The sequence below is a fragment of the Gnatocerus cornutus genome, chromosome 2 (genome assembly GCF_029298725.1).
Source record: "Gnatocerus cornutus isolate USDA-ARS CGAHR chromosome 2, icGnaCorn1.1, whole genome shotgun sequence".
Lineage (NCBI taxonomy): Eukaryota > Metazoa > Arthropoda > Insecta > Coleoptera > Tenebrionidae > Gnatocerus > Gnatocerus cornutus.
The window spans coordinates 18,988,999-19,010,549 of NC_142234.1; the positions used below are offsets into that span (position 1 = coordinate 18,988,999).

General features: G+C 39.5%; 5 protein-coding genes across 6 annotated transcripts; 4 read left to right on the plus strand and 1 right to left on the minus strand.

The window, feature by feature from the left end:
• The first annotated feature begins 4,304 nt into the window (after positions 1–4,304).
• On the plus strand, positions 4,305–9,729 carry Sf3b3 (splicing factor 3b subunit 3). Its single transcript, XM_088029410.1, has 9 exons — positions 4,305–4,396; positions 4,634–5,713; positions 5,776–6,110; positions 6,422–6,573; positions 6,809–6,964; positions 7,166–8,413; positions 8,568–8,853; positions 9,069–9,343; positions 9,520–9,729. The coding sequence occupies exons 2-9, from the start codon at positions 4,647–4,649 to the stop codon at positions 9,658–9,660; spliced, it is 3,660 nt and encodes a 1,219-aa protein (XP_087885536.1). The 5' UTR covers positions 4,305–4,396; positions 4,634–4,646; the 3' UTR covers positions 9,661–9,729.
• Positions 9,730–9,996: 267 nt separating this feature from the next.
• mr (anaphase promoting complex subunit morula) lies at positions 9,997–12,761 on the plus strand. Its single transcript, XM_088050719.1, has 7 exons — positions 9,997–10,726; positions 10,772–10,910; positions 10,955–11,117; positions 11,166–11,424; positions 11,478–12,178; positions 12,225–12,463; positions 12,513–12,761. Exons 1-7 carry the CDS (start codon positions 10,152–10,154, stop codon positions 12,711–12,713), a joined length of 2,277 nt encoding a protein of 758 aa, XP_087906845.1. The 5' UTR covers positions 9,997–10,151; the 3' UTR covers positions 12,714–12,761.
• Positions 12,762–12,846: 85 nt separating this feature from the next.
• On the plus strand, positions 12,847–15,231 carry LOC148179798 (hypoxia-inducible factor 1-alpha inhibitor-like). The gene is made up of 5 exons (XM_088050720.1): positions 12,847–13,245; positions 13,319–13,587; positions 13,880–14,174; positions 14,223–14,393; positions 14,445–15,231. Exons 1-5 carry the CDS (start codon positions 13,111–13,113, stop codon positions 14,595–14,597), a joined length of 1,023 nt encoding a protein of 340 aa, XP_087906846.1. The 5' UTR covers positions 12,847–13,110; the 3' UTR covers positions 14,598–15,231.
• nompB (intraflagellar transport protein 88-like protein nompB) lies at positions 15,132–18,379 on the minus strand. 2 transcript variants are annotated; one of them, XM_088050718.1, is made up of 11 exons: positions 18,091–18,379; positions 17,760–18,049; positions 17,516–17,711; positions 17,021–17,470; positions 16,829–16,976; positions 16,588–16,781; positions 16,356–16,542; positions 16,053–16,312; positions 15,646–16,006; positions 15,425–15,595; positions 15,132–15,376 (listed from the first exon to the last, which is right to left on the minus strand). In XM_088050718.1, exons 1-11 carry the CDS (start codon positions 18,238–18,240, stop codon positions 15,255–15,257), a joined length of 2,529 nt encoding a protein of 842 aa, XP_087906844.1. In that variant the 5' UTR covers positions 18,241–18,379; the 3' UTR covers positions 15,132–15,254. The 2 variants fall into 2 exon arrangements, with proteins under 2 accessions (XP_087906844.1, XP_087906843.1); XM_088050717.1 differs by having other exon boundaries at positions 15,132–15,595.
• A 319-nt stretch (positions 18,380–18,698) lies between these two features.
• On the plus strand, positions 18,699–21,528 carry LOC148179800 (uncharacterized). The gene is made up of 7 exons (XM_088050874.1): positions 18,699–19,064; positions 19,111–19,722; positions 19,854–20,198; positions 20,244–20,805; positions 20,853–20,998; positions 21,048–21,208; positions 21,257–21,528. The coding sequence occupies exons 1-7, from the start codon at positions 18,918–18,920 to the stop codon at positions 21,408–21,410; spliced, it is 2,127 nt and encodes a 708-aa protein (XP_087907000.1). The 5' UTR covers positions 18,699–18,917; the 3' UTR covers positions 21,411–21,528.
• The last annotated feature ends 23 nt before the right edge of the window (positions 21,529–21,551 follow it).

A 21,551-nucleotide genomic window follows, 5' to 3' on the forward strand; every position in this document is an offset into this window, starting at 1 on the left:
AGCTTCTTTCTTCAGCTCTAAAATTTGAGATTTAGTACAGATTTAGTTTTAAAATTGTTATTGTCAGTGTAATAAAGCTACTAGAACAATATAGAACAATAAACACGTATCCAAAAAGCTGGGAAAATTATGTTTAATAAAATTATTACTATAGAAGTAGGACTTATTGCTCCTGTTAAATAATACAACAATAATACAATAATGTCTTGAATTCAAGGGAAAATACGAACTCGTAGTGAGTGAGTGGTTGTAAATTTTATGTTGGCACTTAAATCGAATTTTATTAATGCTATACGCGAGGACACATCTTCATATTCTAATTCCAATAACGCTCTAGTGGTATAAAATTTTATCGTACGGATATCACTTTTCAGTTCTTTTTCGCTGAGAAATAAAATTGTCCGAATTAATTAACTTAACTTTAAAAAGCAGGTCCCTCTTAAAAAGCGGTAACACAGTCGGAATGTTAATAAATGTGGATGGCTCTCTACTTCACATAATTTACCTAATTACGAGAACTTCTTAATCAAACTTTTCAAACTTGTGAATTTTCGTTAAAACAAGAGACAGAGTTCCGCTCGTTTGTTCCGTTAACTTATTATTTATGGGACATGCTAATTCCGAGCGTTTCAAACTTTGGCAGTTACTGGTAATACGTTGGTGAGAAAAACAATGTTCCGAAATTTGCAAAAATCGCTAAAAATAGATAATCGTTTATTAATATCGCGTTGTAACGGTTTTATGATGATTCCATTTCTAAATATTTACGCACTTTTATGTATCTCGAACCTAATAATCGCATCGTATTTATGTTCTTTGATTACATCTTTTCAACCCTTATTTTGGCATGTTTGCAGATCGTCGTAAATTTAAAGGAGTTCATAATTTTCCTGTCGGTTCGTGGCATACATGGCAATTTTGTATCTCACGCAATGCTAAAATAGCACTATTTTTTGGAAAGATGAGCCTCACCAACTTAACACAGACTGAATGAAAATCAACCGTTTTATAATATTTATCTTTGGTTCTAAACTTACATCGTTAAACGGGTCGGTATTTACGTGCTACAAACTTAATTAAGACATTACTTTTGTTTTCATACCGCATAATAAACACACCGAAACCCTATAAAAAAATTATTTCGTTTCTAAAAATATCGGGCCAAATTAATTGAAAATGCGAGTTTCCTGTTCTTTGTTAACAACTTCCGATAATCTTATTTCCCCAATTTAAGTTGACGTCGTTATAAACGCTTCTTAAGAGTTTATGTATACGTAGCGTAGGTTACCTTGTTAGTTAGTCGGAGGACATAAAAGTGCAGTAGCAAGTAATTTGGTTTTCAAGTTTTTTCAATTCAATTAAATGGCATTGTTGTTCTACTTGGAAAGTTGGGGGAAAATGTATTAGTCGTTCGTGATTACTGTTGGCAGAGGTTCAACATTCATCAGAAGTTACACATAAGTATGACACCGCTAGTTGTCTTTTAAATTTGTAGTTGGAGCGCAAACATTGTTCGGTCGCAGCACTTCACTCCAGGAATTTATGAAATTCCCGGTTCTGCATTAATCTTAAAAGTTCTAGGTAATTGACACCGGTCATTTGCAGATAACATAATTTTGATTTTCTCAAATTAATATCAAAGAATCCGCGAAAATCTTGACAGATTTTAGAAATATTACAAGAATCGTAAAAAGTGTTGGGAAATCTTAAAAATTTAAAAATATAGTTAAAACTGAAAACTGAAAATAAATCCAAAGAACTCAATGATTTCTAAAGAATCCTCGAGAATTTTGGAGAACCGTCGAATTTCAGAAAAAGGATTTTAAAAGTCAAACGTCGAATTTAGGATTAGTTAGTGAAAAAATCTTTTTCAATCATTTTTAAACCGCAAACTTGTAAAATCTTGCTCTATAAATAACTGGACGTTAGTTTCGCCTTATCAAATTGATAAATCTGCATTACAACATTCATGAGCTTCCAGAATAACGCGAATGGAAATAAGTGCATTAAATCAACTGCGACATTCCTCCAAGCAGCGAATTATAGAACTATTATTAGCCATACGAAGTCTATTTTCAGATCCTATAGGAGTTTAACAACTGTTATTAGTAGCTCTGCAACAGGTTAGTTTGTTAGTTTTAAATTTTGTGACGTAAAAATTTATTTTAGTTTTCCACTGTCTTTCAAGTTTTTATTGAGATTCGCCGATGACGCTGGGAAGTCTCCCAGTATACGTAAATTCTCAGCACTTGGAAGTAGTTCTGTTTAATTATCCACAAATTTAACAGTGAATTAATGAGCTCCGATCGATTTTTCCTGGAAAGATCAGTGAATAATGCTTCATTAAACATGAGCAATAAACAACTTATTTCCGGAAAATAAAGCTTCTTCAGTCGACTCATTACGGTTGTGTGATTGCATCGTCATATACCTATTTGCATAATTTGGCGCGCGGAGTTTACAGGGACGTATTTGCATAGTCAAATAGCCACAGAATTTTAGTGGTTTGAAATTATGGCTTTTAAGGTAACACGTTTTAAGAGTTTTCTTGAAAAGATAATGAAACTAATTCGTCAGTCACGCAACAAGAAGTGTTTAAACTTCCTTCACAAATGTGTTTGCACTTGGTTCATTGCTTCACTAACAATTGGCAATAAAGCTGACTGAAGTATTGATCCCCCACAAATTAACCATTAGTACCATTACGAACATACAATTTCAGCCACAGTTATAATTGATCGTTTTCTGAAACATAATTATTCGGCACATTGTGGAAAGGTAATTCAATGGTTTGTAGCTATTTATGTCTAGTCTGATTTTGTCGCTAACCCGTAGAAGTTACAATGTCGGAGTAATTAATTTCGTTAGCGAATTATTAGATTAATTATTTTTAGAAAAACAAAACAAAGAGAACACATTGTAACTACATGTAATGTTTAACTCTCAATTTAAGTGTTTATTTCCAAAAATACTTTCGATCTTTTGTTATCATTGTATCAATCTTTAATTCAGTGCACATTTCTTTGATTTTTCAGTATAAATATGCTTACACTACATTAACCGGTCGTTGTAAAATCTGAAAATAAGTTTTCATTGCCAGATCAATTCTTACATCTTTTTGAAAATAGCCAACATCGTTTGGCAAATTAACGTGAAGTTTAATGGTATTAATAAAACAGTGACGAGATTATGACGACTTGAAACACCACATGACGGAGTAAAAACGTGGACCATTGCCACGAAATAAATATAGTAAGCACAATTTAATCGACCAAGTCCATGACTTGTTTTTTATCGCAACGGTTCCAGAAAATTTTCGCCATTTATTTTTATTTACCTCGGAATTATATTTATATGCGTGAAAATCTAGGTAAAACTTTAATAATTCATTTACAGTACATAAACTCACCTTTCAATTTCCGGCAAACTGGACAATGTGCCTTCGTTTCTTTGGGGTAAAGTCAAATTGAATGACAATAAATCTTTGATTTGGTCATCACATAACACAACACTGTTTTCGTGTTTATTGTCACCCCACTGACAATCCACATAAGTCACATGGGTTGAAAGAGGCGATAAGTGGCGCGACGACGAATTCAGAATTCAACTGACGATGTCGAGCAAGGTGGTGGCGTCGGCGTCGCGGTGCTGAACCGGCGCGGTTAAAATTTTGCATTTGGTGCGGCGGGAGCGACATCTTTCAAGCCACGGCGGTTCTACAAGAAAATTTTCTTTGCCATTCTCGACAACGTGCTTTTACATTGCAGAAACTATACTAAAAAAATGGTGGATGCGCCAAACGTTTTTTTAAATATGGAGATACTGAGATATCGGTGACTAACAGGGTTGCCAACATATCCAATTATTGCAAGGCCTTAGCACACAGGAGCCCATTTTAGTCTCAAATATCTGCACTTGTACACATTTTGCTTTTTTCACGGACAATTAAAAACAACTACACACAGAGGTCAATTGGTATCTTATCGGTCGTTACCAATACAGAGACTAGACAACTTTGGTTACAATATAAAAAGGTTTTTCTCATCATCTGAGTTTAAATTTACCGCCCATTTCACCGCTTATGTAACGCGTTACCAACTTCCCGTCGCGCATGCGCAACAACCAAATATCCCTAGATTCCACAACGTGTTTTGTTTGCCGGTACGCCATTTCGCCATTTCTGTTTCAACTTCGTCAAAGCTCAAAGCTCGTTTCTTCTGCGTTCCTCCACAAAAGCTGCACAGTGTTTGTGGACAATACCATCAGATAAACAATGTGCGCCTAATTTTCGGTTTCGAAAATCATCGGAACGAATAAAAAATGTAAGCTTGCAACTGTTTGGGTGAGGTTGGAATTCCGCAAAAACTTCAGGAAAACAAGCCCATCGTTGTTTGAGGTGAGTAATACTGACTTATTTGTTAATGTAAGATCGAGTGGCGTCGATATTTTAATGGTAACTGCACTAAGGTATCTCCTGTACCTACACAAAGAGTACGTCCAGGTCGAAAACTGTGCTAAATTATGGGGCTCACCGCATCGTTGGCTACGATTACATCCATAATCACTAGCCTGGTTTTAGTGCCCCACATGAACTTTCCGTTTGTTCCTCTTTTCACGAATTTTTTCCTTTCAGTTGAAACGGCGAAATGCATCTTTACAACATCACGTTGCAAAGGGCCACGGCCATCACCCACGCCATTCATGGCAATTTCTCGGGAACAAAAACGCAAGAAATCGTCATTTCACGTGGCAAAAGCCTGGAAGTGTTACGTCCCGATCCAAATACCGGAAAAGTACACACGCTTCTAACCATTGAAATTTTCGGAGTTATTCGTTCGTTGATGTCGTTCCGTCTTACTGGGGGCACAAAGGATTACGTGATAGTTGGCTCCGATTCTGGCCGAATAGTCATTTTAGAATACATCCCGGCAAAAAATGGTTTTGAGAAAGTCCACCAAGAAACATTTGGAAAATCAGGTGTCAGGCGTATAGTTCCAGGACAGTATTTAGCCACAGATCCTAGAGGTCGGGCGGTGATGATTGGGGCTGTTGAAAAACAGAAATTGGCGTATATTTTAAACAGAGATGCCCAAGCGAGATTAACGATTTCCTCGCCTTTAGAAGCTCATAAAAGTAACACTCTTGTATACCACATGGTTGGGGTTGATGTCGGTTATGACAATCCCATGTTCGCTTGCCTGGAAATTGACTATGAAGAAGCTGATTCTGATCCCACAGGCGAAGCTGCACAGAAAACACAACAAACTTTAACATTTTACGAGCTTGATTTGGGAGTGAATCACGTGGTACGTAAATACTCTGAACCTTTAGAAGAACACGCGAATTTCTTAGTAACGGTCCCTGGTGGAGATGATGGACCTTCTGGTGTACTGATATGCTCAGAAAACTACTTGACATACAAGAACTTGGGTGATCAACACGACATTCGTTGCCCGATTCCTAGGCGCAGGAACGATTTGGATGATCCAGAGAGAGGAATGATCTTTGTTTGTTCAGCCACCCACAAAACCAAGTCCATGTTCTTCTTTCTTGCACAAACTGAACAAGGCGATATTTTCAAAATCACGCTAGAAACCGACGAGGACATGGTCACGGAAATTAAGCTGAAGTACTTTGATACTGTACCAGTAGCAACTGCTATGTGTGTCTTGAAAACTGGTTTCTTATTTGTGGCCTCAGAGTTTGGAAATCAGTAAGTTTTTTATTGAAGTTTGTAATATTTAACAGTTGATTGTTTTTTTTCTTTTACATTAGTTATTTGTACCAAATTGCCCATCTTGGCGACGACGATGACGAATTAGAATTCAGTTCCGCCATGCCATTGGAAGAAGGTGACACTTTCTTCTTTGCCCCTCGGTCGTTGCGAAACTTGGTGCTCGTCGACGAAATGGAGTCGCTCTCCCCAATCTTGGCCTCTCGCGTCGCCGATTTAGCAGGAGAAGACACTCCTCAGCTCTACATGTTGTGCGGTAGAGGCCCCAGATCTTCACTGCGAGTCTTGCGACATGGTTTGGAAGTTTCTGAAATGGCCGTTTCTGAACTTCCCGGAAATCCCAACGCTGTGTGGACCGTTAAGAGAAGAAGTGACGGTAAGTGACTTTTCCTTTTTTATCAGCGAAATTCATTGTGAATGAATTTCTCATTAAGCCTGGTGGTTGAGAAATTTTTCAACACCAGTGCTTTTTATTTCAGATGGCGGTTGGGTTGCTTGTCCTTTTCCAGAAGTGAGGTGAGTAAACAGAAAAAAATTAAACGAACTCCAGTTGGATATGATGAGAGTTTTGTTCCGTGTTTCACCTGAATCGTTGTGATTACAAATCCAAAACTGATCATTTAAAGAATATTATTTGATCCGAAACTATTGATTAAAATACTGTAATTTGTGGTTTATTTGTTACAGATGAGTTTGATGCTTATATTATTGTCTCTTTCGTTAACGCCACTTTGGTATTGTCAATCGGTGAGACGGTAGAAGAAGTAACAGACAGCGGCTTTCTGGGAACGACTCCGACTTTGTCTTGCTCAGCTCTTAGTGACGATGCTCTAGTCCAGGTATAACTCTTTTATTTGTCTTGAAATTGACATTTCGTTATCGTTTCTGTATTTTATATACAAAAATGTGGGTAAAATGTCAAAAATCAACGCACTTTCATAGTACCCAGTAACGATTTCTTTGTTATTGGATTTCCCATTGTTGCTACATTTTTTTTATACCCAGAAAGCTCTTAATAATATGATAGAACTCAAAAACCTTTTGATTAGTCATTGCAATTTGTTCTTTTTGCAGGTGTATCCAGGTGGTATCAGACACATATGCTCCGACAAGCGCGTGAACGAATGGAAGGCTCCCGGAAAGAAAACGATAGTGAAGTGTGCAGTGAATCAGCGCCAGGTCGTTATTGCTCTGTCTGGGGGCGAACTTGCGTACTTCGAGATGGATCCGGTAATTATATTACTTTAGAAATACAGCACGTTTCTGCTCAGACTGTCTTCTCAATGTACTGTCTGTTTTCTGAATTGTGCTAGATTATTGAATCTACTTGTCGCCTCCGTTGCGTTTCAGTGGTGTACTGGAGTGAATCAAGTAGTAACATGATTTCATCGTTTGCTGAAGTAAAAAATCTAACTAATTTTTTGTTCACAGACCGGCCAGTTGCACGAATACAAAGAAAGAAAACGTATGAACTCCGACGTTGTCTGCATGGCTCTTGCAAATGTCACGCCAGGCGAACAGTTATCTCTCTTCTTGGCTGTGGGATTAGCTGATAGTACCGTGAGAATCATCTCTCTAGATCCAAGCGACTGTTTAGCTCCACGGTCAATCCAAGGTTTGCCTGTTTGCGCCGAGTCTTTGTGTATTGTTGAAATGGGTTGTACTGACCGAGATGCTGAAAATGCAGCGGCTGCTAGCACCACAAGCACTTTGTATCTGAACATCGGACTACAAAACGGGGCCTTGTTGCGTAACGTTCTCGATCCCGTTTCCGGTGAGCTGTCTGATACAAGAACGAGATATTTGGGTTCAAGACCTGTGAAGTTGTTCAGAATTAGAATGCAGCAATCAGAGGCAGTACTCGCCATGAGTAGTCGATCTTGGTTGAGTTATTACTACCAAAGTCGCTTCTATTTGACACCTTTGTCGTATGAGAGCTTGGAATATGCTTCTGGGTTTAGCTCAGAACAGTGCCCAGAGGGAATTGTGGCTATTTCAACTAACACTTTGAGGATTTTGGCGTTGGAAAAACTCGGTGCTGTTTTCAATCAGGTCTCGTTTCCTCTGGAATACACACCGAGGAAATTTATTATTCATCCAGAAAGCAATAATTTAATAATCATAGAAACGGAGCACAATGCCTACACTGAAGAAACGAAAAAACAACGAAGGTTACAAATGGCTGAGGAAATGAAAGAAGCAGCTGGAGAGGAAGAACAAGAACTGGCAAAAGAAATGGCTGATGCTTTCCTAAATGAAGATTTACCTGAAAGTGTGTTTTCCGCGCCGAAAGCTGGCCACGGAATGTGGGCTTCGACGTTACGAATAATGGATCCCGTGCAAGGAATAACTCACAAACTAATCAGACTAGAGCAGAATGAAGCAGCGATGTCGAGTGTGTTGGTAAAATTCCAAAACCAACCTCAACAAACTCTATTTTTTATTGTTGGAATTGCCAAAGATTTTCAACTGAATCCAAGACACTGCAGTTCTGGATTCTTAGACACTTATAAAATGGATCCCATGGGTCGTGAATTGGACTTCGTACATCGCACGCCCGTTGATGAAGTTCCCATGGCTTTATGCGCCTATAATGGCCTTCTTCTTGCCGGTGTTGGAAGGATGCTGCGACTGTACGACATGGGAAAGAAAAAGTTGCTGAGGAAATGCGAGAACAAAGTAAGTTTTTTAAAATTTTGCGTCTAAATATGGTCTTCATGATGATAAACAACAGATCAGAAATAATGTTGAAATCCTGCAGTGCTGACCATTGCGAAATGAATTTTGATTTACACGCGTAGAAAGTAGTAATTAAAGTAATGTTTTATTTCAGCACATTCCCAACGGCATTGTGAACATTCAAGCAATGGGGAAGAGAATTTTTGTTTCTGATGTCCAAGAATCGGTTTTCATGGTTAGATATAAACGAGCAGAAAATCAGTTGATTATATTCGCGGACGACACTCATCCTCGATGGATTACATGCACAAACGTCTTGGATTATGACACCACAGCGGTCGCCGACAAGTTCGGAAATATTTCAATTCTACGATTACCACCCAACGTGAGTGACGACGTTGAAGAAGATCCCACTGGACACAAGTCGTTATGGGACAGAGGTGGGTTTGAATTCACGTCCTTAACGGGCATTACGTCAAGTCATTTCCATTTCTATTGGAAATAGATTTATCGCAAATGCCCGATATGAAATGCTTGTTTCATAGTACCAGAAAAACCTCCAACTGTTGATTTTTTTGGGTCTCCCATTCAAGCCACATTGTTATTAATTCAAAAAGTGTTATGTAAAATTTTTATTTGGTTTTTTTTTCTGCAGGTCTTTTGAACGGTGCGTCTCAAAAGTCTGACACAATCGCAACATTCCACGTAGGTGAGATCGTCATGTGGGTTCAGAAAGCAACTTTGATTCCTGGAGGATGGGAGTCTTTAATCTACACCACGTTGTCAGGAACTGTTGGTGTTTTGGTTCCTTTCACTTCCAGGGAAGACCATGATTTTTTCCAACATTTGGAAATGCACATGAGGAGTGAAAATTCGCCTTTGTGTGGAAGAGATCATATTTCATTTAGAAGTTATTACTATCCAGTAAAGGTAAATTTTTCGTGATTGTTCAATCTTGTCTTATTACACACATGATGATCATTTTAAAGCATGCTAGACTTATGATGCTGAATGATTAAATTATCTCTCTGAATAACATGCTGATATAAGTGCGATTTTGTGGTGGTTTTGTATTTTAACTTCGGTTTTTTTTTTTTTCATTTCAGAATGTCATTGATGGTGACTTGTGTGAACAGTACAACTCATTAGAACCTGCCAAACAGAAAAGCATAGCGTCCGATCTGGATCGAACACCAGCTGAGGTTTCAAAGAAACTGGAAGATATTCGAACCAGATACGCTTTTTAAGTATTGTCACGATAGCTTTAAGAGAATAAATGTCATTTTCGTAATAAAATTTTGAAAGAGTGTTGGTAACTTGCGAATTTTCTGTTGAATTATCTGGAGGTTTGTTGAATGTTATCACCGACTGCTTGATTGTGGAATTATATGCCACTATCAAGCATGCGATGATGTATGAATATCTCGGCGAGTGATTTAATGCTTTTGAGGTTTGGCGTGTGAGTACGCAACAAATTCGTCCAATAAAATATAAAAGTAAATAAAAAATTGGCAAAAAAGATTTTCTGAAAGTTTTTTGTTTGTGTAGTAGGGATTTTTGGATTATGACGACCAAATGTCAGATGTCAGTTTTGACGCATAACCTAACATTTTCTGTTTACCCGGAAATTGTTTTGAAATTGAAACCACAGTTTAAAACTGCAAGTTTTGCAAACGTGAGTTGGTTGAGAGTGCAGATAATGAAGAATTTAAACTAAAGAAATTTAAAACTTATAAAAATGGGGGAACGTTTCGACTACAACACCATAACCCAAGCATTTCCTCTCCTGCGAGGCGTCTTGCCAGGCCTCGAAGACACTTTTGAAACCCCCTCATTCGAGTCTCTTGACATAATTAACAAGCTAGGCATCGGTGAAGAAATCCAAGACTTGCTGGTCAGTGCAATTGAGGAAAGCTTACGCAAAGAGATTGTCCCCCAATTCTGGAAGTTTTTTAAGAAAACAGGCAGTGAAACAAACGCTTATAAAGCTTTTTACGAGGCTATAAATTTTCTTTTTCTTAATTACATGAAGTTGGATTTAGTAGTCAACAATCTGATTTTATTAAGACAGGCAAACAATATCACCCGCGCAATATACAATGAAACTTGTCCCCACGACGCCCTGAAGTTGATTGTTAAAGCTGTGCTGTTATCACAGTTGCCAGTTGACCACCAGTGGCTGATTTTAAATTTTTACGAAAAAGCATTAAAAATGCAAGATCCTGAAGAAGATAATGGAAATGACCACTGTGGGGTGTGTTCACATGAGCGCTACTTATGCCAATGCGTAGAGATGTTTCACGAGACAAACAAGTAAGAATTCAACTCGTTTTCCGCAGTTTTAACATGATTTTGTAGGAAACTCGGCAAAATGGCTTTACTGGAACCTCTGATAGGACAACCCCTGACTAATCTCATTTATAATTATATCCAAGTTCACATTCAGAGAATTTGTAAAGACAGTTTTGATACGTCACACATAGAGACGTTAGATAAGGTAATAAAAACGGCAATTAGACCTTTAATCACTTTCGTTTTTAGTGGTTACAAAACGTGATACTCTCTTGGCTGAAAAAAATTTATTATTACGATTGCTCTAATCGTTCTGAGCGTTTTATTGACGAGTTTGATCAAAAACTTATCAATTATCTAAACAATGCCTACACCAAGATTAGAATTGATCAACTTTTTAATATTATCATAGGTAACGAAGGTTTTGTTTAAAATTTCGCGCCGGTAACACATTTTGCAGAATATCCGGACTCGCTTCCTGCGCTGGATGATTTAAGACTCTGTCTACCAAAAACAGATTTGAAGCCACATCTAACTAGAACCTTACAAAGGGCAATGGAAACCAGACTACTACACCCTGGAGTTAGTACTTCTGATGTTCTCACAGCCTATGTGGCGACAATTAGATCATTGAGGATTCTAGACCCGTGTGGTCTACTTTTGGAGACTATAACACAGCCCATTCATCAGTATTTGAGAAGTCGCGAAGACACCATCAGGTTCGTAATGTTCCGCAGATTTGAACTTTCAACGAAACTCTTTTTTCTTCCAGGTGCGTTGTAAGCAGCTTGACGGAAGAAGGTCCCAATGATTTAGCAGAAGAACTGGTCCGCGGCGAGGCCGTCCACGTCGATGAGACCAACCCCGTCGACGACGGCATCGAAGACTGGGAAACTTGGACCCCAGACCCCGTCGACGTGGTCACCAACAAACAAAAATCCTCCGGAGTTCCCCGGACTTCTGACATCATCTCCATGCTAGTCAACGTCTACGGGAGCAAGGAACTCTTCGTCAACGAGTACAGAACTCTCCTCGCCGATCGTCTTCTCTCTCAATACTCCTGCGACACTGAGAAAGAGATTCGATATCTGGAGCTGTTAAAATTGCGGTTCGGTGACTCGCAGTTGCATTACTGCGAAGTCATGTTGAAGGACATTGCCGACTCTAAACGCATCAATCAACATATTAAGCAGGATTTGAACTACTCGGAGGAGGATATTCCAATGTCGGCGATGATAGTCTCCGCGCAGTTTTGGCCGCCTTTTAAGGACGAAAAGCTGGAGTTGCACAGAAGATTAGTCCAACAGATGGAAAAGTATACAAGTGCGTTCGAGACTCTGAAAGGAAGTCGCACTTTGAGTTGGAAGAACCACTTAGGAATTGTTGATCTGGAGATTGAGTTGGCCGACAGGACTTTGAATCTTTCGGTGTCGCCCGTGCACGCGACGATTCTGATGCATTTTCAGGATCAAAGTGAGTTACGTCCTTTTAAAATAGTTTATTATTGCATTTTTATTAGAATCGTGGTCTTTGGACGCGCTTAGTAAAGTCATTCTTGTCCCCTCCACGATTCTCCGCCGAAAACTGAGTTTCTGGCAGTCGCATGGAGTCATTACCGAAGTCGAACCAGATTTATTTCATTTACAAGAAGAACAAGAACACAAAGAAAATAATTTGGCGGACGACATTGTGGTTGATGACTTTGAGTCAGAGTCTGCAATGGCAAGCGCACAAGATCAACGCGAAGAAGAGCTACAGGTTTTGAAAAGCGAGGGCTTCTCGTCAAATTCTGACTTTATTGTTGCAGACTTTCTGGTCATATATTCTTGGGATGTTGATGAACTTGGACACTCTCCCCCTGGAGAGAATACACCAAATGTTGAAGATGTTTGCCTTCCAGGGACCGACTATTGAGTGTAATTTGCAAGAACTAAAAGTGTTCTTGGATAGGAAAGTAAGAGAACATCAACTAATTTATTCAAATGGGTTGTACAGGTTGCCAAAATGAGTGTTCAATTTGTAATTCCATGAAAATAAAGAAGAAAAAAATTAGGGACATTGGATTTTGGTTGGTACCCCCGCTATTTTTTTGATGGATTGAGGTTAAATTTATTGTCATTTTGACGTGTCATCAAAAGAAAAAAACGCACGTTTTCGTGGACATGTTCTGCGCATTGCAGATTAAAACCGGTGCCACGCCGCCACTGGCATCGGGCGTACGTGACTCGCGATCCCGCGATGCCCGCGCGCTATTTTTGGTGGGGAGCTGCGATCTGAGTGCAATTACTTTATTTTAGCGACTTATGTTTATTTGTGATAAGTAAATGTTTATCTAAATAAATAGGGAACACATCACTCCTCCGTTAAAGTGTTCTCTCCTCAATTTCCTTTGCCGCTACCAAAAAATGGATGAAAATGATTTTCAAGCAGCGAAAAAACAATGGGATGACTCTCAGTTGCGGAAATACGACTTGATTTTAGATGAAATACCAAGACTGAACTACCAAGACCCACAAATCGACGATTTCATCAAACATAATGTGAGTAAATCGTGAAAACATATTTTGGGGTTATGGAAACATAACCCCACTTCTTACTTTGATTTTTTTTTAGAAACCTGTCGTTATTACGGAATCTAATATTATTAAGCCTGCGTTGCAAAGGTGGAACTTGGAGTATTTGGAGCAGAATTTGGGGCACGCGGGACACACTGTTTTTGTATCAAAGAATCATAAGTTTAAGTATTATGATGAGAAGAAAATTTATGATGACAAAACAAACAATGTTAAAGGAGTGGAGTTTACGCCCCCGACGAAAAAAGTTGAAATGAGAATAGAAGACTTTATGAAGAAGATAAGAGAGTGGAAGAAGGGAGATGAGAGGTAAATTAAAATCTAGAATCAGTTTTAGTTCAGCCTCAGGTTTACTGTAACAGCTGCTATACTCTTTTCTATGTAACATTGGCGCAGTAGCTTTGTTTGGCACACATTGTGGTTAAAATTGGCATAATCTACCTATGAGGTGGCAATAAAAATGTAAAATCAGTTGAAAGGTAAATTCCTGGCAAATGATAACATTTTTCAATGACATCATTATTGATAAGTGATAACGAAATACGGAATATCTAAAACACCTGAAAAAATATAAATTATACTTTATGATTGAGTTCCTCAGGTTGTATATGCAACAGTCTTTAACTACATCTGTTGGCAATAACATCCTTGAAGACTTCGTGAAATTCGACTGGGAATACGTAAACGGCAAACAAGCGAAACACAACTGGGGACCACTAACATCAAACTTATTATTCATTGCAATGGAAGGCAATCAAACTCCTTGTCATTACGACGAACAAGAAAACTTCTTCGCGCAAGTCCAAGGCCATAAAAGATGCATTTTATTTCCTCCAAATCAGTTTGATTGTCTTTATCCTTATCCCGTTTATCATCCACACGATCGGCAAAGCATGGTAAAACCGCCCATTCCATTAAAACAAAAATATAAATTTTCAATTCAGGTCGATTTTGAAAACCCCGATCACAAAAGATTTCCAAAGTTTAAGGATGCGCAAGGATGTGAAGCTATTGTTGGTCCTGGTGACGTTCTGTACATACCTATTTATTGGTGGCATCATGTGGAGTCTTTGATGCATGGTGATCCTACGGTTACCGTTAATTTCTGGTACAAAGTAAGGTCTTGACGTGTTGAAGAGTCGTCGTCTTCATCACTGAATTTTTAGGGTGGTCCGAGTTCGTTAGAGTATCCGTTAAAGGATCATCAAAAGGTTTCAATAACTAGAAATGTGGAGAAAATGTTGTTGGAAGTGTTACAAGATCCACAAGAAGTCGGACCCTTACTTAGATCGATGGTACTTGGGCGCTACACCGAGTAATGGTAAAATTATATACGACTGAAATTTAAACGATTATTTTCATGTGTGCATTAAAACGTTGCAATAGTCAGTTTACCGAGTAAGCAAAACCTGCGATTTTAAGTCTTTTTTTAACTGTGATTATTATAAAACAATTATTGTTAAGATTTTGTAAATTGTTTACTACTAGTAATAATGTTATCATTATCTATAATATGCGTTAAATCAATATCCGAGACTTATTACCAAAATAAGTTGTGGAAAGATGTTTTTATTACGGTATTACCAATTTTTCTTTTTTATTTTAAAAGTATTTTTAACAGCAGTCGCACAAGTTAATTTGTATTTAAGTTGTTAATTTAACTTCGAGTGCCCATTTTCGTTATCAGTCATTTTTTTTATTAAAATGGACATTTGAGTTTAGTTACATAGCCGAGCGGCTTCTATGGAGGTTTTGAAATTTGAAGAGTGTTGGCAGCACTGTAATTTCAAAATGTCCTTCAATCGATCAAACTATCATAATAGATATATGTTTTCCAATGAACAACTGTAGCTTGTATGTTTTATTTTTGAGGTGAACAATTATTTTTATAAAGTAAACTGAAATACCTCTATACATATTCGATGAATTTTCTATAAAACTTCTATTTGTAAACGAGTGCATTTTTCTCCACCACCTTACTCTGGTAGTAAATCATCGCCCAATTCGTCATTTCCAAAGTCGTCGAAATCGAGCGGTTTTCCGGCCCCCGTTCTGGGTCGTATGGGCTGAGGTCCCAATGGGTCCGAATAACTCGCATCTAAAGCACAGAGGGTTGATTTTATGGCAGTTAAAACAGCAAACGTACCAATTGTGGGTTGTCCGAATCCAGAATCGGTACTACCAGCGCTGTTGTGTGCATGTAACAGTCTGGAGGACCTCAGATTCCGATTTCCGGAATTCAAAGTTTTGTGTTCCAGCACCGGACTAAAGCCAGAACCCGCTCGGGACGACAACCCGCTGTTGCTCCTGCGGGAACCTGTAAAAATTTGAATTAAAACAAAAAGTACTCGCAGGGAACCATCATACTGGGTCTACTACTGTTGACTCGCTCCCTAACTTCTTTGGCTTTTTCCAGTTTTTTTAGCTCGAGGATGTAATCTTGGGCTTCCCTCATTCCCATGTCATTACACAAGCGAACTAGAAATCGCAGACATTCTACGTTTTCAGGGAACTGCCTGTGAATCTCTTGGTAGAGAGTCAACGCTTTGTGCATGTTGCCGCTTCTGCGGTGACAGCCAGCGACCATCATGTTCCATTTTGGGTTATTGGGCTGCATTAGGGCCGCTTTTTCGAAATAGATAAGGGCCTTTTCGACGACTTGCATTTCGATGTAGTAAGAACCGAGCCAGTTAATTACCGAGAGATTTGCAGGGTAGTACCGGAAAGACTACAAGCTAGTTTCAGACTGGTTACTAAATTTATAATTTAATCACCTCCATGTGGTAGTGGTGAGCCTGTTGCTTATCTCCGTCGTGGTCGTGCAACTCCCCCATTTTCTGTAAAGCCCCAGCATCTGATGGTACCAAACCCAACAGTTGCTGGTACATGTCGGCGGCGGCTTCACTGTCTCCCTTCAACTCTAAAAGAGTAGATACTTGGTATACCACTGAAGGGAGAAGGGCCAAAGACCCGGAAAAGCGTTGGAAACACTGAAGGGCCTCTTCATAATGACCTTGTTTCTTCAGTACCAGCCCTAAAAGACCCCATCACACTTGCAAAAGTACCTCCACACTCACCAAGATTGTAAATTGCTTCGAAATGCGTTGGATCTAACTCTAACGCGTTTTTGAAACAATTTATGGCCTCATTTAGTTGTGTTTTCGCCATTAAACACGCGCCTAAGTTGACAAACCCGTCGGCGCTCTTCACAGCAGTGCTTTCGACAACCTGGGCGTATTTCGTCGCGTTGTCGATGTCGCCTTGCTAAAGAACAATTATAATTCCTGTTGGCAAAATCCAGATAATTACCAAATAATAGATGAAACTTAAATTGACCGCCGCATTTATGGCGATCACCGAATCCTTCTCGAACGCCTTCAAGGTATCAATAGCCTCTGCAAGTTGGTTTTGCTTCAAGAACATAACAGCTTTGTTGATTTCTAAGTCCGAGGCGAGCCTTGCGTATTCAGAGTTTTTAATGGATGCCACACACCAGTCGTAACCTGTCAATAATCATAAATGAAAAGAAACATGTTGTGGTCAATAGTACCCAAACTGAACGTATTTTCTATTAGAGGTGCGATCAGTTTCGCTGCTGTCAGTATGCAGTATTCGGCGTCTTTACATTTTTTGTTTTCATACTTATGCAGGTCGTCGTTTTGTATAGCCAGAGCTATAAGAATGTCTTCTGGATTGTCCTAAAAAAATGTGACACCGGAGTTGGAATTTGCACGCAACTTACCTGATCCACGTTGTACTTCTCCTCATCTTCAACATCCAGAGGAACGTTTAGTAGCATGGAGAAGGCAGTTTTCATCCTGTCGCGATCTTCAAGAGCTCTGCAACAGATTATGAGGTTTAGCCCGGCTCGGTGACACGCTTGCTCGCTCATTATGTATTCCAAACTGGAGATTGCTTCTTCCCATTGGCCCATCTTTATGAAGACTAACGCAATGTTGTGCATGATTTTGATTCTTAGATTTTTTTGGCTGGACGACACTTGGTCTAACGCCATGCGGTACATTTTAACCGCCATTTGGTATTGATTCTGCTTGAAATAAATGTTGCCCATGTTGATTTTCAAACGATGGGCGTTCGAAAACATTCGATTTTTGATGATCATTTGGTACGTGCTGAGGGCTTCGGTGTAAAGTTCGTTAGCAGCGTACTGGTTGCCAAGATTGAAAAGAACCTGAAGACTATCAGTAGTGTTGAGGAGTTACAGTTTGATGCTCACCACGAAAGTCAGATCGATGTCGTGAAGATCGCCGAGATCCGCCTGTTCTTGCATTTTTATTAAAATTCGTTCTTTGTTAGACGCCTCTTTGGCTTTCGACAGCGCCTTCCGGAAATCCCCTTCACACTCGAAAATACACGCTTCTTCAACCAATTGCATGATTCTCGCCTTCTGCTGCCGGATTTTTTGCTCCGGTCTGAAAACTAAACTCATTAAACTGATCATTACATAAGTTTGTCTTTACGAGTCATCCTTCTGGAGTTCCAGAGGTGGTGTGGGTGCTGATGCTCCTTGGTTCAAAGGATCAAAGGGCTTTCCATGTGAAGTATATCCGGCACCTCTTACAGCCGTCATGGGCCTGTTCACCACATCCGCCACTGTGCTTATGGGCCTGAATCCCGTCGCAGGCTTATAACTAGTTCCAGGTTTCTCAATCTGCTTGAAATTTGTCGTTGGTTTGAACCCCGTGGCGGCTCTGTACCCCGTTCCCGGTTTGAAGGGAGTCTTTGGCGCAGCGCTACCTTGTCTTTGAAACTGCAATCTGTTAGTGCGGGAATTATCAGAATCGGACGTACCTCTGTGGTTGATCCCAAGTACATCACAGGCTTGGGGGTTGAAAGTCGCGCCATGTCTGCAATTTTCACACTTTTTGTTAAAATTACATCATTTGGGGGAGTTGACGTGTCGTTTAAACTGATGAAATCAGACGACTCTACTGCTGTCATCTTCTCTTTGTACAACAAACGAGAGAATTGTAAGAATTATTAGTTTTTTATGTGCGGAAAATAATATTTAGAGTTGAATTGTTATCGACTTCTTTATGCAATGTGCGTTGTCGATAATGAAGTTCATGGTGGTTGGTTTGTTGATGGTTTAGGTCACCATGGTAACGAGCGTCCTTGAGGGCACGTGTGGCTCTTTTTTCTAATTATTACAGATAGAATTTTTTTCAAATTTTAAGATTTTCAAATGAAGGTGTCAGATCCTATTATGAAAGAAAAGGCAATAAATAAATAGTTTATTGGTTTTGGCAAAGAAATAAAGTTCCAGTACTCCCGTTAATTAGTTATTCAAGCTCTATTGGAAGAGCCGCAGACTAATTTCTCTGAAATTTTGAAAAAAAAATTGTGACTGAATTCCAATTTTTGCGCTGCTCGGCCGGTAAGCATGCGCCCTAAAATCTCCCCAGTCGTTTGACAGTTCTTCGTGATCAAGACTTTTCAGCAAATGTTGTCTGATTTTTTTTTATTTTCATGCAGAAAATCCGCCGCTTCCGCTTGATAAATCTAAATTTAAAAAAATTTCGAACTTATTTTCGAATTTCCACGTAGTGCAGTGCCTCGGTATGTAGTGAGTGGCCAAAAACAAGAGTTTAATTTGTTAGAATTGGTAATACAAAGAAATGGCTGCCATCGATCCTTCCCGATATAATGAGCTGTGCAGACTCTGTGCGGCCACTACGACAATGATTTTAGCGGTGCACATATTTCAGAATGATGGTATTATCGGGCAATTGCGAAAAAAGATCGAATCTTGTCTGTCCATTCAGGTATGTGAAAAGTTAGGTTATTTAGTTTCTTCTCACATTTTTGTAGGTGCATGAGAGCGACGAGCTCCCAAAAATGGTCTGCGAGAATTGTATCTATAAACTCAATTTGTTGGCCGAGTTCAAAGAGAAAACGATGCTCACAGAGAAAATTTTAATTGATCTTTTGAAAAACATGAACACTGCAAAGATTGGACAGAACCAGCAGTCCATGAATGTGGTTTCAATAGACCATGATCTGATGATGGCGCAGAATCAACAGCTTTTGGTCAACCACGGAATGGGCGTGGATGAAATTGACTTAGGGCAGTTAGGATCAAGGGAGCAATTAATTGTGGGGCATGAAATTATCCTCACTCATCAAAGTGTGGATATCAACGGACATTCTTTAGAAAACATCAATTTGAACCATCATGAGTTAACACAGGATATTTCTAACCACAGTTTACCTACTCAAGACTCAATTTTGGTGGAGAGTGGAAGTGCACATGATATTGAGAGTGCTAGATTTGGGAATAATTTGGACTTGATTCCTCACCAACAATTGTTGAGTGAGCCGTTTCGACTGCAACATGAATTGCATGTTAATATGACTGACGAAAATGCAGTGGATGAAATTGCCTTGGCTGGGGAGCTTGACGGCTCTGTAGTTCATTCAAAGGTAAAGGGCTTGAGGGACACAACCACTGTGAAATTTGGAAAAAATCGTTTTATTTTTAATCATTTTTTTTGGCGTCACAGTGGTTGTGCCCCTTAAATGACGGCAAATCAAACTAATCTTAATATTTGCAGATTAGTGAAAACCTGCAGCACGACGCAAACTCGTATCACCTCCACGACGAAAAAGACTATCACAGCTCAACCGTAAACGCCCACATTAACGAAATGATCAAAATAGAATCTCCAAAACTCGAAGACAGCAGTAGTAACACTTCTCTTCTAATAGACGACCAGTTAAACCGCGCAGACACCAGTAATAACGTTTATATGACGGAAAATGATCTTTACAAAGACGACGAGAACTACGAAGTGCGTTATGGGACGAGGTTCCACAAGTGCGACGTTTGTTTCGTCGTTTTCCCGAATGAAGAAGTCTTGAGTATCCATAAAAAAGAAGAGCACATAGAAGAACGAAAGGTATAAGAAACCGACTTCATCACTCGTAACTAATTAAAATTGTAGCTAATCAAAACGAGATTGAAGCGAGCAACCTTGCCAATTAAAACCAAAACGAACGGTGAAAGCAATAGCGATGACAGCGGCGGTGACTTTGCCGACGACCACGAACAAACAGAGGAAGAGAATGAAGATACCGCGGAAGTACCGACGCCGGAGAAAACCACGAGTAAGAAGAAGATTTGGTCGCCTAAAATATGTAAAGAATGCGGGAAGTCGTACAAAACTAACTACAAACTAAACGAGCACATGAGGAAGCACACCGGAGAAAAACCGTATAAATGTGATAATTGTGAGAAGGAGTTCCGATCAAAGATCGGCTTGGCACAGCATGCGGCGAAGCACACAGGAAAGTACGATTACTCCTGTCCAATTTGCGGTAAGGGCTTCCAGTGTAAGAGCTACTTGATGGTCCATCAAAGGGTTCATTCCGACGAAAAACCGTATCCTTGTGTGACGTGTGGACGCAACTTCAAAACGAAACAGTCGTTGCTTGATCACACCAACAGGCACTTGGGGGTGAAACCGTACACTTGCGATATTTGTGGACGCGGTTTTATCACGAAAGGTAAAAAGACTTAGATTCACGCAGGGAGTTACAAATTTGGGCTTTAGGTTTGTGCAAGGCGCATCAAAAGGTGCACACAGGGCTCGATAACCGGAAATACTCCTGTAAAGTGTGTAATAAGATGTTTGTGTCCAAGAGTTACCTCCAGACACATCTACGGATCCACACTGGAGAGAAACCGTTTATCTGTGAGGTGAGAACGCAATCGTAGAAAAAGTAGTGTGCGTAACTCTGTATTTTAGGTGTGTGGAAAAGGCTTTCTGACCAAGGTGGACTTGCGAATTCACACGACAATGCACACTGGTGAAAAATCGTATGTTTGTGAAATGTGTGGAAAAGCTTTTGCAAGGCGAGACGCTTTGCGCTGTCACCGGAGGTCTCACACTGGGGAGAGACCCTACAGGTGAGGTTTTTTTTAATTAAGACGATTGTTAATAACGTTGGCTTTTAGCTGCGATCTTTGCGGGCAAACTTTCACTCAGTTCACTCCAATGGCCATTCATAAGCGGTTGCATACTGGCGAGCGGCCCTACGCTTGCGAAAGTTGTGGTAAAACTTTTGTCTCAAGATCTACGATGATGTCACATGCGAAGAAGCATAGGTAGACTCATCAGATTCAATCATAAAAGACTGTCGATATTTATTATGTTGCTTTTTCTCATTTATTATTTTATACTTTGATTCTTACCATGAAAATACAAAATTTGCATTTTATTTATACTAGTGACGTTTTTTATTTTGAGCTG

What these genes read in the sequence shown, in the direction of transcription:
- LOC148179798 (XM_088050720.1), top strand. Translation starts at nt 13,111, where the DNA reads ATGGATGAAAATGATTTTCAAGCAGCGAAAAAACAATGGGATGACTCT. An exon ending in ACGATTTCATCAAACATAAT is followed by an intron (nt 13,246 to 13,318) that starts GTGAGTAAATCG and finishes ATTTTTTTTTAG; the next exon opens with AAACCTGTCGTTATTACGGA. An exon ending in CACACGATCGGCAAAGCATG is followed by an intron (nt 14,175 to 14,222) that starts GTAAAACCGCCC and finishes TTTTCAATTCAG; the next exon opens with GTCGATTTTGAAAACCCCGA.
- mr (XM_088050719.1), top strand. Translation starts at nt 10,152, where the DNA reads ATGGGGGAACGTTTCGACTACAACACCATAACCCAAGCATTTCCTCTC. An exon ending in ATGTTTCACGAGACAAACAA is followed by an intron (nt 10,727 to 10,771) that starts GTAAGAATTCAA and finishes ATGATTTTGTAG; the next exon opens with GAAACTCGGCAAAATGGCTT. An exon ending in ACTTTTTAATATTATCATAG is followed by an intron (nt 11,118 to 11,165) that starts GTAACGAAGGTT and finishes CACATTTTGCAG; the next exon opens with AATATCCGGACTCGCTTCCT.
- nompB (XM_088050717.1), bottom strand. Translation starts at nt 18,240, where the DNA reads ATGACAGCAGTAGAGTCGTCTGATTTCATCAGTTTAAACGACACGTCA. An exon ending in TAAGTTTCATCTATTATTTG is followed by an intron (nt 16,543 to 16,587) that starts GTAATTATCTGG and finishes ATTGTTCTTTAG; the next exon opens with CAAGGCGACATCGACAACGC. An exon ending in AGTCAACAGTAGTAGACCCA is followed by an intron (nt 15,596 to 15,645) that starts GTATGATGGTTC and finishes AAATTTTTACAG; the next exon opens with GTTCCCGCAGGAGCAACAGC.
- LOC148179800 (XM_088050874.1), top strand. Translation starts at nt 18,918, where the DNA reads ATGGCTGCCATCGATCCTTCCCGATATAATGAGCTGTGCAGACTCTGT. An exon ending in ACGCGGTTTTATCACGAAAG is followed by an intron (nt 20,806 to 20,852) that starts GTAAAAAGACTT and finishes TTTGGGCTTTAG; the next exon opens with GTTTGTGCAAGGCGCATCAA. An exon ending in ACTGGGGAGAGACCCTACAG is followed by an intron (nt 21,209 to 21,256) that starts GTGAGGTTTTTT and finishes GTTGGCTTTTAG; the next exon opens with CTGCGATCTTTGCGGGCAAA.
- Sf3b3 (XM_088029410.1), top strand. Translation starts at nt 4,647, where the DNA reads ATGCATCTTTACAACATCACGTTGCAAAGGGCCACGGCCATCACCCAC. An exon ending in CGTTAAGAGAAGAAGTGACG is followed by an intron (nt 6,111 to 6,421) that starts GTAAGTGACTTT and finishes TATTTGTTACAG; the next exon opens with ATGAGTTTGATGCTTATATT. An exon ending in GTTATTACTATCCAGTAAAG is followed by an intron (nt 9,344 to 9,519) that starts GTAAATTTTTCG and finishes TTTTCATTTCAG; the next exon opens with AATGTCATTGATGGTGACTT.